Source organism: Taeniopygia guttata, chromosome Z, assembly GCF_048771995.1.
Source record: "Taeniopygia guttata chromosome Z, bTaeGut7.mat, whole genome shotgun sequence".
NCBI lineage: Eukaryota > Metazoa > Chordata > Aves > Passeriformes > Estrildidae > Taeniopygia > Taeniopygia guttata.
In genome coordinates this window covers 47,433,098-47,449,627 of record NC_133063.1, presented here as the reverse complement: position 1 = coordinate 47,449,627, position 16,530 = coordinate 47,433,098, and the positions used below count along the sequence as shown (strand labels likewise).

Here is a 16,530-nt window from a genome sequence, read left to right as displayed (position 1 = left end):
CTTTGTGCCCACATGGTCAAAGCCTCTCTGACCTTCTGAAGGTGTTACTCTCCCATTTGGGATGGGGTGGCAATGTGAGCACTGGCAATAGGGACCCCAGCAGAAGCCTGACTCGCACTTGAGTAGAAATGTGAGTCGTTGGCGGTGCTTTCTCCATCCCTGCCCTCTTTCTACAAGGCCTCCAGCAGGAAGAGGCTGCTGCCCACCCATGCCAGACCTCCCCGTGACCCAGTGCTGTTTGTGCCCTGGCACAGCAGTGTCTGCACGACTCCACCTGACCCTGGCAGTGATGGCCATGCTGCAGGCACTCACTTGTGGTGCCTGCCATGCTCTTTACAGTCGCCTCCTGAGGCTGGCAGGTTTCTGGCTCCACTTTCAGTGTGGAAGTGAAGGAGCTTGGCAAGGCCCATGGCCTTGTGCTGCTGCATGCCAGGAGGTGGAAAAACAATTGTCATCTCTGGGGACCAGGGGTTTGGTTATGCTTGCCAGGGGAACATGGAAAAGAAGACTGGAATCTCAGGGGCGTGAGCCCCCCAGGGCAAACAAACATAACTGTCCTTGGTGCCCATCATGATCTGGTGCAGTCCTAGGACTGGCATGTGTGTCACGAATGAATGTTTGAGATCACTTAAAAAAATCACTGGCAAGGGTATCAGCAAAAACTAAATTTAATATAGAGTGGCAGCACGATGAAGTTCATTGGCAAGATTCACTTACTAGACAGTTAAGGCACATTGAGGAGAAAAAATGGAACAACAAACAAAAGCCAGGTAATCAAAACAGAAATGAAGTAAGAACCATCTAGGTTGTGTTTGTGCATATGTATGTGTGTGTTTAGGTGCGTGTGACAAAAGGCCAGTGAGGGCAACTTAACAACTTAGCAAAAGAACAACACTTTAGCAGCTTTTAACTTAGCGTATAACTTACGACTTAACCTTACTTACAGGCCTAAGTTACTTAGATCTGAGGTACTTAAACACCTAAAAGAGCAGCATTTCTCCCAGGTTTGCTATAGCCTATATATAGGGGCATGCACACAGACAGACAGTGCAAGCAAGGTACCTGTGAAAAATTCCCCTCAGAAGTCAGTGAAATGGTCATGTTGGATGCCTTTGCATCTCAACAGGCGAAGGGCTGAGCCTCATGGAGTGAGGGTATCAGCCCAGGATCCATCATCGTTCAAGTGATCCTCAAGTACAGCAGACTTGAGTTGCTGGCTCTGAGAGGCCTCACTCAGATGGAGGTGCTGGCCACAACTGCTGTGGTCCAGGGCAGCTCTAGGGTCTCATTTTGGACCACTGTTTACAGGGAGGCAAGAAAGTGGGCTTTAGTTGCAACAATGTTCCATCGTTGCCACAGTTTCAGTTTGCACTTTCTTTGAGTATCTGAAAACAACAATGTTTTTGCTGTTCGGGGAAGAAAAACAGTTGCCAACACTGTTCATCGAAAACCCAGGAGCTCTAACTGCTCCAACAGTTCCTGGAAGCAGGGAGAAGATGAATAAGCTGGAGAACGGCTGAGCCCAGGTGCTCTTTTTCAAGGCTTAGGTCTAACGAGAACTTCTCAGAATTCAGGGCAGCCTGGAAAAGAGGCGGATGCATCACCACACTGGGTCACCATGGACTGCCATGGACCACCACAGACCACCAGGACCAGGGTGCTTGGTACAGCCCAGCGCAAGGGAAGATTGTCATCCCAAAGTGTGGGATTCCAATAAAACTCATGTGAGACCATGGGACAGGGAATGTGCAAGGGAGTTAGAGAAACCCTAAGGTATGATAAGTCTGTGTGTATGGTGAGTGTATGGTGAGTGTGTATGGTGTGTGTGTGTGTATATGGTGTGTGTATGGTCCGTGTGCGGTGTCGGTGCGGTGTCGATGCCGTGTCGGTGCGTTGTCCCCGCGGTGTCCCAGCGGTGTCGCTGCGGGTGTGCGACGCGCGGCGGTGGCTGGGCCCCCTCTGGTGGCTCACACCCGCACACACGGAGTACCGCCGCATCCACATTCCCCGTCACGGGCATCTCACGCACCCCATCCCTCCATAAGCGAATCCCCACCGGCTTCTCCCTCGTTCCCTCCACTCCCTCTGCTTTTCTCCCCCATATCTCTATTTTGTTTTGCCAGAGTCGTTCCTCCACTGGCGGCATCCCTCCCGCCGCAGATCCTGCGGGAGCAGCACCACCTCCTGGAGAGGTCACTGCGGGGGCTTTTCCTACTCAGTCTGTTGTCAGCCCCTCTGTGTCCCCTTTGGCCCTGGCCTGTGCCACCGGAGCCTCAGGACGGGAGCCACATATCTGGTCTGGGGGCACCTGCAGGGTACAAGGTGTGACACCATCTGTGCCCCGAGAGCAGGGGTGATTTCTTTGATCCTGTGCTCTCCAGTGGGACCATCACCACCCCGCCATGCCCAGCCCTACATTCCATGGAGAAGCTCTTCCAGATCTTTCCAGCTTCTCATTTCTGGATGTAATCACTGTCGGTTGGATTTCACTGTCCTTCGGCTCAGGCTCTGCTGCCAGCTCCGTACCACACTGGACCGAGGTATTTATAGCTGGCAATGCAATCTCTTCGTCTCGGGTTGTGCCGGGTTGGGGGAGCCGAGCTCCGTGACCCCACGAGCATCACTCCAAGTGGCGACATCTGCAGTGTGAATGGAGGGACAGCGAGAGGGACTGTGATTCCCGGCAACCCCAGAGGTGGAAGGACCCATGCCAGGGCACGCTGTAGTGCCATGCTCGCGGTGCTGCTCTGCTCTGGTGGCCTGCCCCAAAATCCCGGAGGGGACAGTGGCACCCTGCCCGCCGCTCAGCGCAGCATCCCTCACGCATCTGAACCACACAGGACCTTGAAGGCCCAGTGGCACCGGCAAGACCTGCGGGGCTGCCGTGCAGCCAGTGCGCTCCCCCGTGCTCCCACATAGAAGCATCTCGCCCCACACAGCTCTGAGCCACGGGGAAGGGGCTGGCACAAGCCCCAACGCCCCCCTCCAGTCTTTATCGCCCCCCACCCCCGCCCGATGGGAGCAGGCAGCAGGCTGTGAATGCCAGGAATGCACCGTAGGCATGCTGCCTCCGCCGAGACCCCCTTGCCCCACCGACGCGCCCTGCAAACAAACGCACGGCACCTCTGTGTCCTCTCTGGCTGGGCGGTCCCCCATGGCAGCCCATCACGTACCCTTAGGTCCTTCCCAAATCCCCGGGAGGACCGGCAGCCCCGCTCTGCCCGCATTATCCCAGTCCCACGACGCCATGGGGGCTTGTGCAAGTCTCACTGCACCCGAACGTTCCCTTGTGCTCCACTCGTATGCATCCACCCTCCTACCCCGGCAGCCCACAGGCTTGTGTCCTACAGCAGAGGGTCTGAAGCCCCAAAAGCTGCAGTGGTGACATGCCCGTGGCATCCAGCCCCCTGCCCTCAGCTCCCCCTGCCCTGTCAGGGATCGTGTCGGCACAGGTTTCAGTGCATCCTCCACTGTTGGGGAAATACACTGGGTCTCGGGACGTCAGGTTCCCCAGGGCATCCCAGTTCTCAGGGTCGAAATCCCCAGGTGCCTCCCTGCATCCCAAATCCCCGAGGGCATCTCCAACCTCCTATCCTTCCACCACGGGAGATACCCACAGCCAAAGCACTGGTGGCCCCCACAAGGGAGGCAGCCAGATCCCGGGAAACCCCTCCTCAGAGCCTGATTCCTCCTTTATCCGAGAACTTAAGACCTCCCAAAAATCCCTTGTGAGGAACTCACACCCAGGATATTCCCTCCCCCTCCAGCTGGCTGTACCCTACAGCCGTGTATCCCTTCACATCCTCACAGCCCTCCCCAGGCTACCCCTTTGCCCCATCATGAACATCCCCCACACCCCAGTGACTTCCCCAAACCCTAGGGACCCCCAGCATGAGACATCCCCTCCCCAGTCCCTAGTCATTGGGGTACCTCAGAACCTGGATGATCGCTCTTTCATTGCAGCTCCCCGAACAGAGAATCTGCTCTCTGTTCTGAATCCCCCACCCGATGGGGACACTCCAAACTCTAATGCTCCCTCTCCGATTCCCCTCACGGACCCTAGATCCCACGTACCCCCTCTTCAATCCCTGCCCACTGGAAGCCACCGGCTGTGGGGACTTCCCTCCCTTAATCCCCCGATGGGGCCTCCGAGCCCCATCCACCCCTCCACTCAGAAGCCGGGCACCCCAGTCCCCTGCCCCAAACCGATGCCCTCTTCTCCGATTCCCCCTCACTGCACCTCACCAGAACCAAAGTACACCTCCCTCGGTCCTCCACCCACTGGGGACACCCCGAACGCGGATGCCCCTCCCTACCTCCCCTCCCGGACCCCCTAAAACACGGGCACCCCCTCCCTCAGTCCCTGCCTACTAGTGGCCGCCGGACCTGGGGACCGCGGTCTCTACTTCCCCGCTGGGGAATACTTCGCCAGTCTGGAAGCGAGATACGCCGAACACTCCGCCATCCCCCCACCACCCCAACCAGCGCCCCACTCCCCGCTAGCCCCACCCCTAGCCCCCCCCCCCTCTCCGGGGACACCGCCCCCCGCCCCGTCGCGGTGCCGCCCATCCCGGTGCCCGGCCGGCCGGGCGGGGACCGGCGGCACCGCCCCCCGGGGGAGGGCGGTCGGCGGCGGTCGGCGGGGCGGGGGCGCGGCGGGGGCGCGGCGGGGGCGCCGGAGCGGCGGGCGGCGGCCGGGGCGGAGGAGCCAGCGCGGCCCATGGCTCCGCCGCTGCCGCTGCCGCTGCTGGCGCTGCTGCTGCTGCCGGTACCGACGGGCGCGGGGCGGCGGGCGGCGACCCCCAACGGGGCGCCCGCCAACTTGACGGTGGCGGTAGTGCTGCCGGAGCGCAACGTGAGCTACGCGTGGGCTTGGCCGCGCGTGGGTCCGGCGCTCAGCCTGGCGCTGGAAGCGCTGGAGCGGGGCGAACCGCCGCTGCTGCCGCGGCCCTTCTCGGTGCGCGTCGAGTTCATGAGCTCGGAGCTGGAGGGCGCCTGCTCCGAGTACGTGGCACCGCTCAACGCCGTGGACCTGAAGCTCTACCACGACCCCGACGTGCTGTTCGGGCCGGGCTGCGTGTACCCCGCCGCGTCGGTGGGGCGCTTCGCTTCTCACTGGCGGCTGCCCCTCATCACCGGCGGAGCGGTGGCCGCGGGTTTCAGCCGCAAACGGGAGCACTACAGCACGACGGTGCGCACCGGGCCCTCGGCACCCAAACTGGGCGCCTTCGTCTCCCACCTCCACGCGCACTTCAACTGGAGCGCCCGCGCCGTGCTCCTCTACGTGGACCGCAAGACCGACGACCGACCCTACTACTTCACCGTCGAGGGTGTCTACCAGGAGCTGCAGGATGGCAACAACCTCACCGTCACCGTCCACATCTACTCCCCCGAGGAGGGCGGCCCCGACACTGCCGTCCACTTCATCAAAGCCAACGGACGCGGTGCGTGGGGTGGCGCGGCGTGGGGTGCGGGGGGGACACCATGACCACGGGCGGGATCGGGCTGAGCGCCCGGGTAGCAGGGGTGGCGGTGTGGGAGTGGGAGGAGGAAGGGAGAGCGGAGGGGGCTCCCCTCGGGAGATCTGCGTAGGGCTTCGAGAGGGGGAGGCAAAATCCTCCGCGGGGCACAGCGAGGGGCTGAGGGTGCGATGGGATCTGTGTGAGGGACGGTGGGGGGCATTGGACCCGTCTGGGGCACAGCAGGGGGAAGGATGGGGTCAGCAAGGGCACTGGGATACCGTGGACGACAGGTATGTAGGGTACGGGAAGGGGTTAAAGGAACAGCAGGACACATCTGGGGCACAGAAAGGGGATAGGGATACAGCGGGACCACTGCAGGATGCAGCAAAGGACTGGGAATATGATGGGATGCATGTATGGCACAAAAAGGGACCAGGGTGGCAGTGGGACCTGTTTGGGGCACACCAAGGGATTGGGGGCAATGGAGATCCACACAGGGCACAGCAAGTGTCTGAGAGGGCAGTGAGATACATGTAGGGTGCAGCAAGGAGATGGGAACAGAGTGTGATCATGTGGGGTGCAGCAACAGTCCAAGGAGACAGTGGCACCTTTGTGGGGCACCATGACAGTCTGAGGACACAGTGGGACTTGTGAGGGGTCGAGAGCAAAATGGCGCCCTTGTGAGGCACGGCAACGGAACAAGGATCTGGTGGGACTCATGTGGGATGCAGTAGGGAGTGAGCAGAGTGACACCTGTGGAAGGGCATGGCAAGGGGCCAGAGGAGGAGTGGGACCCCTGTGGAGCACAAGGAGGGGCTGGAGGCACAGTGGGACCCGCGTGGGGCAGGAGGATGGACTGAGGGCACAATGGGACCTATGTGGGGCACAGGGAGAGGTGGGCAAAATAGGCTCTGTGTGGGGTGCCATGAGGATTGAGAACATTTGTCACAGTGGGGCTAGAGGAGCAGCAGGACCTGCACAGGAGATGAGTTCACAGGGGACAAGACAGAACCCGAGCCCCACCCAGGCCAAAACCTGTATCAGTGGAGGGGCTAGGATGCAGCAGGAGGAGGGGGCACAGTGTCTCCCTCCTAGGCCCCCAGTCCAGTCAACCTTTGCTAGCAAAAGCTGGGGCAGATCCCCAGCTTGGTGGGACACGTGCTGTGAGGGGCAGCCCCTGTATTAGCAGGATCAGGGTGACCCAGGCATGTCCTTGGAGACTGAAGGTAATGGTGAGGATGCGGCTCTCTGGAGAACAGCATCAGCTGTGATTACATACCTAGAGAACCATGATGCCAACATACCTAGGTGGCTGTGCTGTGCTCAGACAGACCCCCCAGAGTGGCATCTGGGCACCCCAGGCTGTGCCTTGTCCCTGCTGCACGCCCAGGATAGGGCTGTGATAGCCCCGCCCTGTTGATGGAGGGATAAATCAATTTGGTGCCTTGGAGTGCCCCAGGAGAGCAGCTATATTGGGAGCGGGAGGAAATGGAGGGGCTTACAGAGGCAGCTGGAGAGCAAGGGTAGCCTGATGCTCTTTCATTATTGATGAGCAGGGTGTATCAATCCTGGAGTCAGCCACTCTGCAATGCTTCTTAATGGATTCTGAGATGCTGTGTCATTAGGAAGGACATCTAGCCCGGATAAATGGAGCCAGATGGGCCAGCAGGACTTGTGTCCAAGGCTGGGCAGGACCAGGCTGCAGCAGGGAGGTGCTTTGGGGTGTTGGACTGGGTTCCCGTCAGGATTGAGGCCAGTGAGGCTGACTCCATAGAGAGAGCATCCTATGCCTGCCCCACTGGGATGGGGCATGTGCCATCTTGCATGTGTCATCACCAGCCATGGGGTTTGGAGCTTCTTATGTGATGAGGGCAAATAACTTTGCAGGAAGAAAGGCTGAAATCAGTGATTCCCGTCAACATTTCCATCTTGGTGCTGTAAATCACCCCAATGTGAATCAATCCCTCCTGGTGCAGGCAGGGGGTCGTGGCTGCTGGGGTACAAAGCCAGGCATGGGCAGAGACCCGAAGGTTTTCTAAGCTGGGGTCATAGAATCACAGAACCATGGAAAGGCTTGGGTTGAAAGGGACCTTGAAGATCATTTAGTTCCATTCCCCTACCAGGGGCAGGGATGTTGAGAGGGTCTGTGCCTCTCTGGCCACAGCTCAGAGATGGCGCCAGGGTGTGGGACTGAGTGGGGCTGAGTGCTTGGCCCCACAGAGGTGGGTGCTCAGGGCTTCAGAGCTGGTTATAGGCCCTTTCCTAGCCCAGGTGCGTGGGGCAGGGAATGGAGACTTGCAAGGCTGTCCCAGGGGGGCTGGGACCCCTGCATGGAATGGCGTGAAGATAGAAGCAAGGTCTTCAGCTGCATCCATGTCCATGATGTGCAATAACACCAGTATCATCCCTCATGGCTTCACCTTCCTTCTCCCAAGTCATGGGCAGGAGTTTGGTGAACATTTGCTAGAGAAAGCTGCTTTCCTGCCCCTCTGTGCTTCCCTAGCACTGCTGGTTCTTGACATTCACAGGTCTAATGAACGGGCACGACAGGGGTGGGATTGTCCCCCTCACTGGTGCCTGAGCAACGTGCAGGGGCCCACGTCTCTCCTGCCATTTGCAAAAGCACTGATATAATTAGAGCTGTGGTTGAGGGAATTACCAGAGCATCTGCCTGCAAAAAGCCCAGGTGCCCTGCCTGGGGAGATGGCCAGGTGGTGCTGCTGGAGGGAAGTGCACTTGGTCTTCACCCCCATGCTCTCCCTGGGCCAGGGTGACAGTTCCTGTGCTGCAGTGCCCTGTGCTGGTGGGACTGCTTGAAACTGGGATTTTCTGCCTGAACCTGGGATTTGCCCTCATTTCAGGGCTGTCTTCCATTATGCAAGGGTCAAGCAATGTTGTGCCACCTCATCTGCATGCTTGTGGTCTTGCCCCTTCCCTGGGACCTGGCACTCTGCCACCTATGACAGAAACACCCCCTAAATAAATGTCAGGGGTCTGGATGCACTCCAGCCCTGCAGAACTTCATTCCTCTTATCCTGGGTGATGCTGAGGCTGCCTTTGGCCATCTACTGGCCCATGGGGTGTATGTGAGCCCCCTAAGGCGCTACTGGCTGTACAGGAAGCTGCCAGCTGGAGGCAGCTGCCTGCCTCAGGGAGAGCCCCAAGCATTGACCCTTCCTTCTGCACAGCTCATGCAGCCTGTCCCCAGGGAGGCATCTAGGCGCCGTCCATCCCCTTTCTTGGTGGCCTTTGACCAGGCAGGCTTTCGCTGCCGCCGCAGGGGCTGGCTGCCTGCAGTGTCCCACCATCTGCCACCAGCTGTTATGGCTCCCTAGCCCCTGTGGCTCCCTTTTCTTGGTGCTTGCAGTGGGATGGGGAGGGTCCCGTCTATGTCTTTGGGTGGAACCCTCAGGCTCTATGTGTTGGAGAGGTGCTGAGCTGTCCACCCTGGATGAGAAATTTGGGGACATTTCTTGATGCAGGACTAGCAAAGTGAAAAAGATGAGTATTTATTTGAAGTATTGCAGCATGCAGAGGGAACCATTTCAAATCCTGAAGCAGGCTATTGCTCACACACTGCCCACGGTGCTGTGATTTCTCCCTCCCCCGTACCCAGAAGCAGCTCCCCACATTGCTGTGGATTCCCTGTGCACAAGGTGGCTGTGCTGGGTCTCTTCTCCCACCTGTGGTCTTCCTCACTACTCCCGTGGGTGACACTGCCAGCCCTGCTGCCTACAAGGTGTCTGCGTGGCCAGGTGCCTTCCAGCAGCAGAGACCCCTTCCCGATGTGCGGCGCTTCCTTGCTGTCCCCAGCCCCCCCACTCCCCGGGTCCAGCCGGGGCGCTGGGCCCCTGCAGAAGAGCTGTGTGTCGGGGCCAGCGCCCAAGCGTGACATTCCTCCAGCACCCGCTGCCGCCGCCTCCTCCGTTGCTCAATCCTGGGTTCCCAGCCAGACTGGCTGGAGCGGGGGCCCTGGTTTTCTGGGGGGAGGGAGGAGGCAGTGTCAGGATCCTCAGCAAGGGCATGGAGGGCCCCTGCTTGGGGGGTTCAGACATTTTTAGGCACCCGTCCCCACAGTCTGTAATCCCCTGTGCCAGCGGCGTGCCAGCCCCACACAGCCCTTGGTGGGCATCCCATGGGGGCTGACCAAGTCCCCAGCAGAGGGTGGGGGCAGGTCCTGACGGGGCCCGGGCACCCCCTTGCCGTCTGGGTCACACCAGCGAGATGCTCTGTTTCCAATTAGTGGCCTTCGAAGGTGCTGGAATCTGGGAACCTGCACATTCCTGCCGCACAGACAGCTGGCCATGATCCCAAACATGGGTTTGTCCCATTCCACAGCCTGAGTTCCCCAGGGGCCTCCGGCGCACGGCTCCAGTGCCTCTCCCAGCCCCCCTGATTCCGTGGCTAGGGCTGGCATGGAGCAGCCCAGAAGCTGATGCAGGGGGGAGACATCCTCTGGCTGGCTTTTGCTGGATCAGGGTGTGTGGGGTCTGTGCCTAGGGCATCCACCTCATGATTTCGAGCAAGTTTTTCCCTGTTCTCTTTCCCTTCAGTCCGAGGTGATTGATGGGGCAGGCGTGGGTCTGGCCAGCAGGGGCTGTGCGTCTGGCCATGGGTCACAGGGAGGCAGTGAGACAAGCACTGCCCCATCTGCCTGCCCCATCTGCCTGCTCCATCCACCCGCCCAGCCCCGTAGCCTCCCAGTGCTCCCGAGGCTGCTCTGCCCCACCTGCCCCATTCCTGGCTGTGTGGCTGGGGCGCAGTGGGGTGTCCCTGCCCCGCTGAAGCCCCTGCCTCTCTCTGGCAGTGGTATATCTCTGTGGGCCGCCAGAGATGCTGCGGCAGATCATGCAGCTGGCACAACAGGAGAACCTCACCAATGGTGACTACGTCTTCTTCTACCTGGATGTCTTTGGGGAGAGCCTCCGGGGTGACTCTGCCCGTGACCCCTTCAAACCCTGGCAGGAGAGCCCGGGCCAGGACTCAGGACTGCGTGAGGCTTTCCAGGTGAGCTGTGCCCACCTGCCTGGGGACAAACCTTCCCAGCCTGGCCCCAGTATGTGAACCAGGGTGCTGTGCTTGGTTGCAGATGGTGCTGGTGATCACCTACTACGAGCCCCAAAATCCTGAGTACCAGCATTTCCAAACCCAGCTCATCCTGCGAGCTAAGCAGAAATTTGGGGTGCAGCTCAACTACTCCCTGGTGAGTGAGTCCCCCTGCATGCTAGGGTGGTGGGGTCCCTTCACGTGGGTCCGAGGCACCTCACCAAGATGCAGAGGGTGGGACAACAGACAATGCCAGAGGGGTCATCCCTGGTGGGAGCAGCCACAGGCACTGCCATCCCTGCAGGGTGCGTGTTGGCCCCAGAGTGGTTATGAGGCAGTGGGTGGGTGCATGGTCCTGGTGTGAATCCTTCTGGGATGCTCCTGTGTGTATGGCCGTGAGTGTGCTCAGATTCCGCCTGGCAGATGAACCTGGTGGCGGGGTGTTTCTATGATGGGATGCTGCTGTACGCCATGGTGCTGAATGAGACTCTGCGTGAGGGCGGCTCCAAGAAAAACGCCACCCACATCATTGAGAAGATGAGGGACCGCAAGTTCCAGGGTAACACTGGGATGGGGACAACTGGGTGGTGGATGCTGTAAGGGCGGTGGAACTCAGTCCCCATCCCACCTGCATGTTAATTTTCTGACAGGTGTCACAGGGCTTGTGAGCATGGACAGCAATAATGACCGGGACACTGACTTCAACCTATGGGCCATGAGTGACCCCAAGACTGGGCAGTATGAGGTGGGGGGAGGTTCCCCCTGGCTGGGGTTGGGGGATGGGATGGTGGGGTCTGGGGGTGGCCTCATCTCTCTCTGCCTCAGGTGGTGGGACACTACTCGGGTGTGGAGAAGCAAATCCACTGGCTGGGACGACCCATCCCCTGGGTGAAGGGGGCTCCCCCCTTGGACAACCCTCCCTGTGTCTTTGATGTGGATGACCCCTCCTGTGATAAAAGTGGGTGTCCTGGGTCCCCATATCCCTTGGACCCCAGCAAGCTTCCATATGGATGCATGTCAGTCTGGCTGTCAAAGCCAGCCAGATGGGCCACCCTGACACATTCTCTCCTGCCTGCAGCCCCCCTCTCTATGCTGGCCATCGTGGCTTTGGGCACCGGCCTCACCTTTGTCATGTTTGGCATCTCCAGCTTCCTCATCTTCAGGTCAGTCAGGGCTGGGAGAAACTCTGTCTGATGTGTGGGCGGGCAGGCAGGACACAGGGGATGGGGGGCCTGACCCTTATGTGTCCCCCAGGAAGCTGATGCTGGAGAAGGAGCTTGCCAGCATGCTCTGGAGGATCCGCTGGGATGAGCTGCAGTTTGGAAGTCCTGAGCGGTACCACAAGGCAGCTGGCAGCCGGCTCACCTTGTCCCTGGTTAGAGGAGCCATCCCTGAGGCACCACCCCTGCCCCTGTGCTGCCTTCCCTCCCTGCATCACACCGCTCCCTGTGGATCCCTTTAATGACCCTCTGTTTCCTATAAAGCCACAGCCCCACTGAATCTCTCTTCAACATAGCCCTTCATCCACCCCATTCCCTATAGAAACTTACTCCATCCATCCCTGGCATGACTTTCCATCCCCTGCAGAGCCACAGTAGATTCTTCCTCTACATAGCCCTGAATCCTCTATGTAGCACCATACTTCATCAAGCCCCTGTGTTGCCCTCCATCCCCTACAGACATACCTCTTCCATGTCCTACACTCCATGCAGTGCACCATGCCTCATCCTGGAGTCTTCATCTTTCCTACAGAGCACGCAGAGCTTGTCCTGACCCTTAGAGCCCATCCTGCACCATCCCTGAACACCTTGAATGTCCCTGCCCTACTCCATTGGCGGGGTCCTCTCCCTAAACCCCGTATTCCCACAGCGTGGCTCCAGCTATGGCTCCCTGATGACCACCCATGGCAAGTACCAGATCTTCGCCAACACCGGCCACTTCAAGGTCAGTGCACCAGGCCGGGAGTTGAGTCCTCCCCATGAAATGCCCCAGCTCTGCTGTGCTCCCACTTGGCTGCACCCCCATCATGCAGGATGTTGGCACTTCCCTCCTCTTTGCATATTCATCCAGTGGACATTGACCTTTTTCCCTTCCCAAACACCCCAGGGCAATGTTGTGGCCATTAAGCACATCAACAAGAAGCGAATTGAGCTGACACGGCAGGTGCTTTTCGAGCTAAAGCATGTAGGTTTGGGGTCTGAGCTAGGGTGGGCAACCTGCTTGGGAGTGCAGGGATTGGTCCTGAGCATGTGGGAGGGTAGCAGGAGCACCCTCCTAGCAGCTCATGCCCTTTGACCCCAAAACTGTCTTGGATTCACTTCCACCTGCAGATGCGAGATATCCAGTTCAACCACCTGACCCGCTTCATCGGGGCGTGCATTGACCCCCCCAACATCTGCATCATCACTGAGTACTGCCCACGGGGCAGCTTGCAGGTAGCGGGGTTTGGGGACACTGCAGGTGACATTTAGATATTCCTGGTGACCCAGCTGGGCTGTGTGTTGTGGACAGGGCTGTGGATGCTGGTGGCCACCTGAGCCCTAGCAATAATGCTCACGGCTGAGCTGTCCAAGCAGGTGTCAGAAGCCAGTGGAGGGGTGGGGGTGGGTGCTGCAGACACCCTGAGCTGGGCAATTGGTGAGGCTGCCATCACCATGACCTGGGTGCTTGGTGGAGTCCACTCAATGTGCTACCACAGGATGTCCTGGAGAATGAGAGCATCAACCTGGACTGGATGTTTCGCTACTCCCTCATCAATGACATTGTCAAGGTATCTAGCTGAGAGGTGTGAGGGGATAGGGAGAGGTGCCTGAAAGATATAAGCTTCACTGTGTCCATCTGTCCCAGGGAATGGCCTTCCTGCACAACAGCATCATTGGCCATCACGGCAGCCTCAAGTCATCCAACTGCGTGGTGGACAGCCGCTTCGTGCTGAAGATCACCGACTATGGCCTGGCCAGCTTCCGCTCGCCTAGCGACAATGAGGACACACATGCACTCTATGCCAGTGAGTGCCTACCTGGGAGGACCAGAAGGATGGGGTGGCCCTGTCTCACTGTTCCATTTCTTTGTCCCACCAGAGAAGCTGTGGACAGCACCAGAGCTGCTGCAAAAGGGACACCTGCCCACCCCGGGCATGCAGAAAGCTGATGTCTACAGCTTTGGCATCATCGTGCAGGAGGTTGCTTTGCGCAACGGCCCCTTCTACATCGAGGGGATGGACTTGAGCCCCAAAGGTGAGGATGGAGAGCACGTGTGTGGAGGTCCTTCCTCACCATGGAAGTCTGGTGCTCACTGTTGGCCACACCCCGGCAGAGATCGTGCAGAAGGTGCGTAACAGCCAGAAGCCCTTCTTCCGCCCCTCCATTGACATCGGGGTGCACAGCGAGGAGCTGGCAGTGCTGATGGAACGCTGCTGGGCGCAGGAGCCGGCTGAGCGCCCCGACTTCAGTCAGATCAAGATCTTCATCCGTAGATTCAACAAGTGGGTGGTTGGCATGCAAGGACAGTGGCCCTGGGTGGGAGTGGGGACAGCCATGGGAGTGGTGGTGGGGGTCACCTCTTCCTGCAGTGCCAACTTACTGCACCCTGGCAGGGAGGGAAGCACCAGCATCCTGGACAACCTGCTGTCGCGCATGGAACAGTATGCCAACAACCTGGAGAAGCTGGTGGAAGAGAGGACACAGGCCTACCTAGAGGAGAAGCGCAAGGCAGAGAACCTCCTCTACCAGATTCTGCCCCAGTGAGATGGGGACACAAGGGAGTGTGTGGGTCTGAGGGTTGGCATGGGTTCAGCTTGTACCTACTGCTATGCAAGTATGGGGTCCCTTCACAGCTTTCCGTGCTGGTGTGAGGCAAGGGTTCCAGGGGGAACAGTGGGTTTGGGGTGGAGCTCACCACTATCCTTGCCAGTTCCGTGGCAGAGCAGCTGAAGCGTGGAGAGACAGTGCGGGCTGAGGCTTTTGACAGCGTCACCATCTACTTCAGTGACATCGTGGGCTTCACCGCCCTCTCAGCAGAGAGCACTCCCATGCAGGTGAGAGCAGGACTTGGGGGGCAGCACCTCTGTGGTGCTGGTTGAGGTCTCACACCCTAGAAGTGCCATCCCTGGGGTTGGGGGATGTCCTCTCCCAGATGTACACACACCCTTGTTCCATCCAGGTCGTGATGCTGCTGAACGATCTCTACACTTGCTTTGATGCCATTATCGACAATTTTGACGTCTACAAGGTGAGTGGTGTGGTGAGCAAGCACAGCCCCCCAGAGTGAGGCAGGCAGCAAGGAGCCCGAGTGGTACCTGCCCCCCCTGCCCCCACAGGTGGAGACCATCGGGGATGCCTACATGGTAGTCTCGGGGCTGCCAGTGCGCAATGGGAAGCTGCATGCCCGTGAGATTGTCCGTATGGCCCTGGCCCTGCTCGAGGCTGTCAAAACCTTCAAGATCCGTCACCGTCCCAACGACCAGCTCCACCTGCGCATTGGCATACACACCGGTGAGCCCCCATGCTAGCCAGCTGGGGGGTGCTTGCCCACCCATCCGCCTGCCCTGCAGCATCCCCGAGTGCCTCTGTGCCTGCAGGTCCCGTGTGTGCCGGAGTGGTGGGTCTGAAGATGCCGCGGTACTGCCTCTTCGGGGACACGGTGAACACTGCATCCCGCATGGAATCCAACGGCCAGGGTAAGCCAGGGCAGCTGAAGTCCAGAGCCATGGGGTGTGTCCTGTTCCCATGGCACCCAGCCATGTCTCTCTTGCTCCTCTGTGCTACTCAGCCCTGAAGATCCATGTCTCATCTGCCACCAAAGAAGTCCTGGATGAGTTTGGATGCTTCGAGCTGGAGCTGCGTGGTGATGTAGAAATGAAGGTGAGGGCACAGCAATGCTGGGGTACTGCCCCTTCCAACCACAGGGGAATGCAGTGGGGAGGTGGGTTGGGGCTAGGACCCCTTGTTGCTCACAGTGGTGGGGATGACACCCAAGAAGCTGCTCCAGGGGCAAACAGGGTCTTAACTTGCTCACCTCTGCCTCCAGGGCAAGGGAAAGATGCGGACATACTGGCTGCTGGGCGAGAGGAAAGACCCTTAAGTAATTTGAGCCCAGTGGCTGTGGCAGAGCCCCCAGCTCAATGGGGCCACCAGCGTTTTCTGGTACCCCTGGATGCACAGCACCCCTGCATCACTGCATCCACCTGACTCTGCAGCCCCCCTGCTTCAGCAGGGCCTGGGCAAGGTGGGGCAGCGGCCACAGCACTGTCTGCTCCCCGCCATCAGCACCAGCAAAGCCCACCTTCCCCACAGCCTCTGCTGGAGGGGGGTAACCAGCCCTCATCCAGCCCAAGAGACCTTTTATTCCCCCCACCCTCTGAGGTCTGCAACCCCTGCCCTCTCTCCTGTGGCTCAGCTGGCTCTGAGCTTCTCCGGGGCCTGGCTGCCCCGCAGGGCACTTTGCCGTCTCTTTTCAGTACCTGGTCCCCAGCAGAAGTTGTGCCCATGTCAACCCATCCCTGGGGCGGGGGGAAATGGGGATTCCTGCCAAGACTGACTCCTTGGCCAGGTCAGGCTTCAATGCCGCAGCTCCCCCCCTCCCCAGTCTCCCCTTCCCCTGTATATAACCCCACTGGGTCATGTAAATACCCATCCCTCCTCCAGGTGTAAATATAGGACTCCCTGCAACTATTTTGTTGAAATACAAACTTCCCCAGATCCATCTGTCCTGTGGCCTCTACTTCGCTCTGCCCCAGCATGCCAAGAGGGGAGGGAGGCCGGGGGAACACCAATATGGAACTCAGCCTGGGCTGGTGACAGCTGCCTGAAACATCCCAAGACATCGTATCCCGGGGGTCTGTCTGCAGTATAGGGCAGGAGTGTGGGCATGGGCAGCCAGTGCTGGGTGATCGCAGCAGTGGCTGTTGAGGGCTTGGGTGGTGCTGGGAAGGCAGGGCTGCTGTGGGTTTGCTTTGGCGTGAGGGCTGCAGTGCGTTCCTCTGAGCTCATGCTCTGGCCGCTCCACTGCCGCCTCTTACTGG

General features: G+C 59.3%; 1 protein-coding gene and 1 long non-coding RNA gene across 2 annotated transcripts; one reads left to right on the top strand and one right to left on the bottom strand.

Moving 5' to 3' along the window:
* Positions 1 to 652: 652 nt before the first annotated feature.
* On the bottom strand, positions 653 to 4,483 carry LOC140681948 (uncharacterized). Its single transcript, XR_012053167.1, has 2 exons — positions 4,387 to 4,483; positions 653 to 2,639 (listed from the first exon to the last, which is right to left on the bottom strand). It is a non-coding gene; the product is annotated as an uncharacterized lncRNA (long non-coding RNA).
* A 177-nt stretch (positions 4,484 to 4,660) lies between these two features.
* Positions 4,661 to 16,211, top strand: NPR2 (natriuretic peptide receptor 2). The gene is made up of 22 exons (XM_030258078.4): positions 4,661 to 5,444; positions 10,270 to 10,469; positions 10,552 to 10,665; positions 10,932 to 11,067; positions 11,159 to 11,253; positions 11,334 to 11,466; positions 11,587 to 11,671; positions 11,763 to 11,883; positions 12,378 to 12,452; positions 12,615 to 12,692; positions 12,839 to 12,943; positions 13,207 to 13,278; positions 13,356 to 13,515; positions 13,589 to 13,744; positions 13,824 to 13,992; positions 14,104 to 14,250; positions 14,421 to 14,544; positions 14,670 to 14,738; positions 14,827 to 15,001; positions 15,088 to 15,186; positions 15,279 to 15,370; positions 15,537 to 16,211. Exons 1-22 carry the CDS (start codon positions 4,721 to 4,723, stop codon positions 15,588 to 15,590), a joined length of 3,183 nt encoding a protein of 1,060 aa, XP_030113938.1. The 5' UTR covers positions 4,661 to 4,720; the 3' UTR covers positions 15,591 to 16,211.
* Positions 16,212 to 16,530: the final 319 nt, after the last annotated feature.

Excerpts from the sequence above, each read along its gene's own strand:
- NPR2 (XM_030258078.4), top strand. The coding sequence starts at position 4,721 with ATGGCTCCGCCGCTGCCGCTGCCGCTGCTGGCGCTGCTGCTGCTGCCG. Across the intron at positions 13,993-14,103 it reads TTCATCCGTAGATTCAACAA|GGAGGGAAGCACCAGCATCC; the intron begins GTGGGTGGTTGG and ends GCACCCTGGCAG. Across the intron at positions 15,002-15,087 it reads GCGCATTGGCATACACACCG|GTCCCGTGTGTGCCGGAGTG; the intron begins GTGAGCCCCCAT and ends CTGTGCCTGCAG.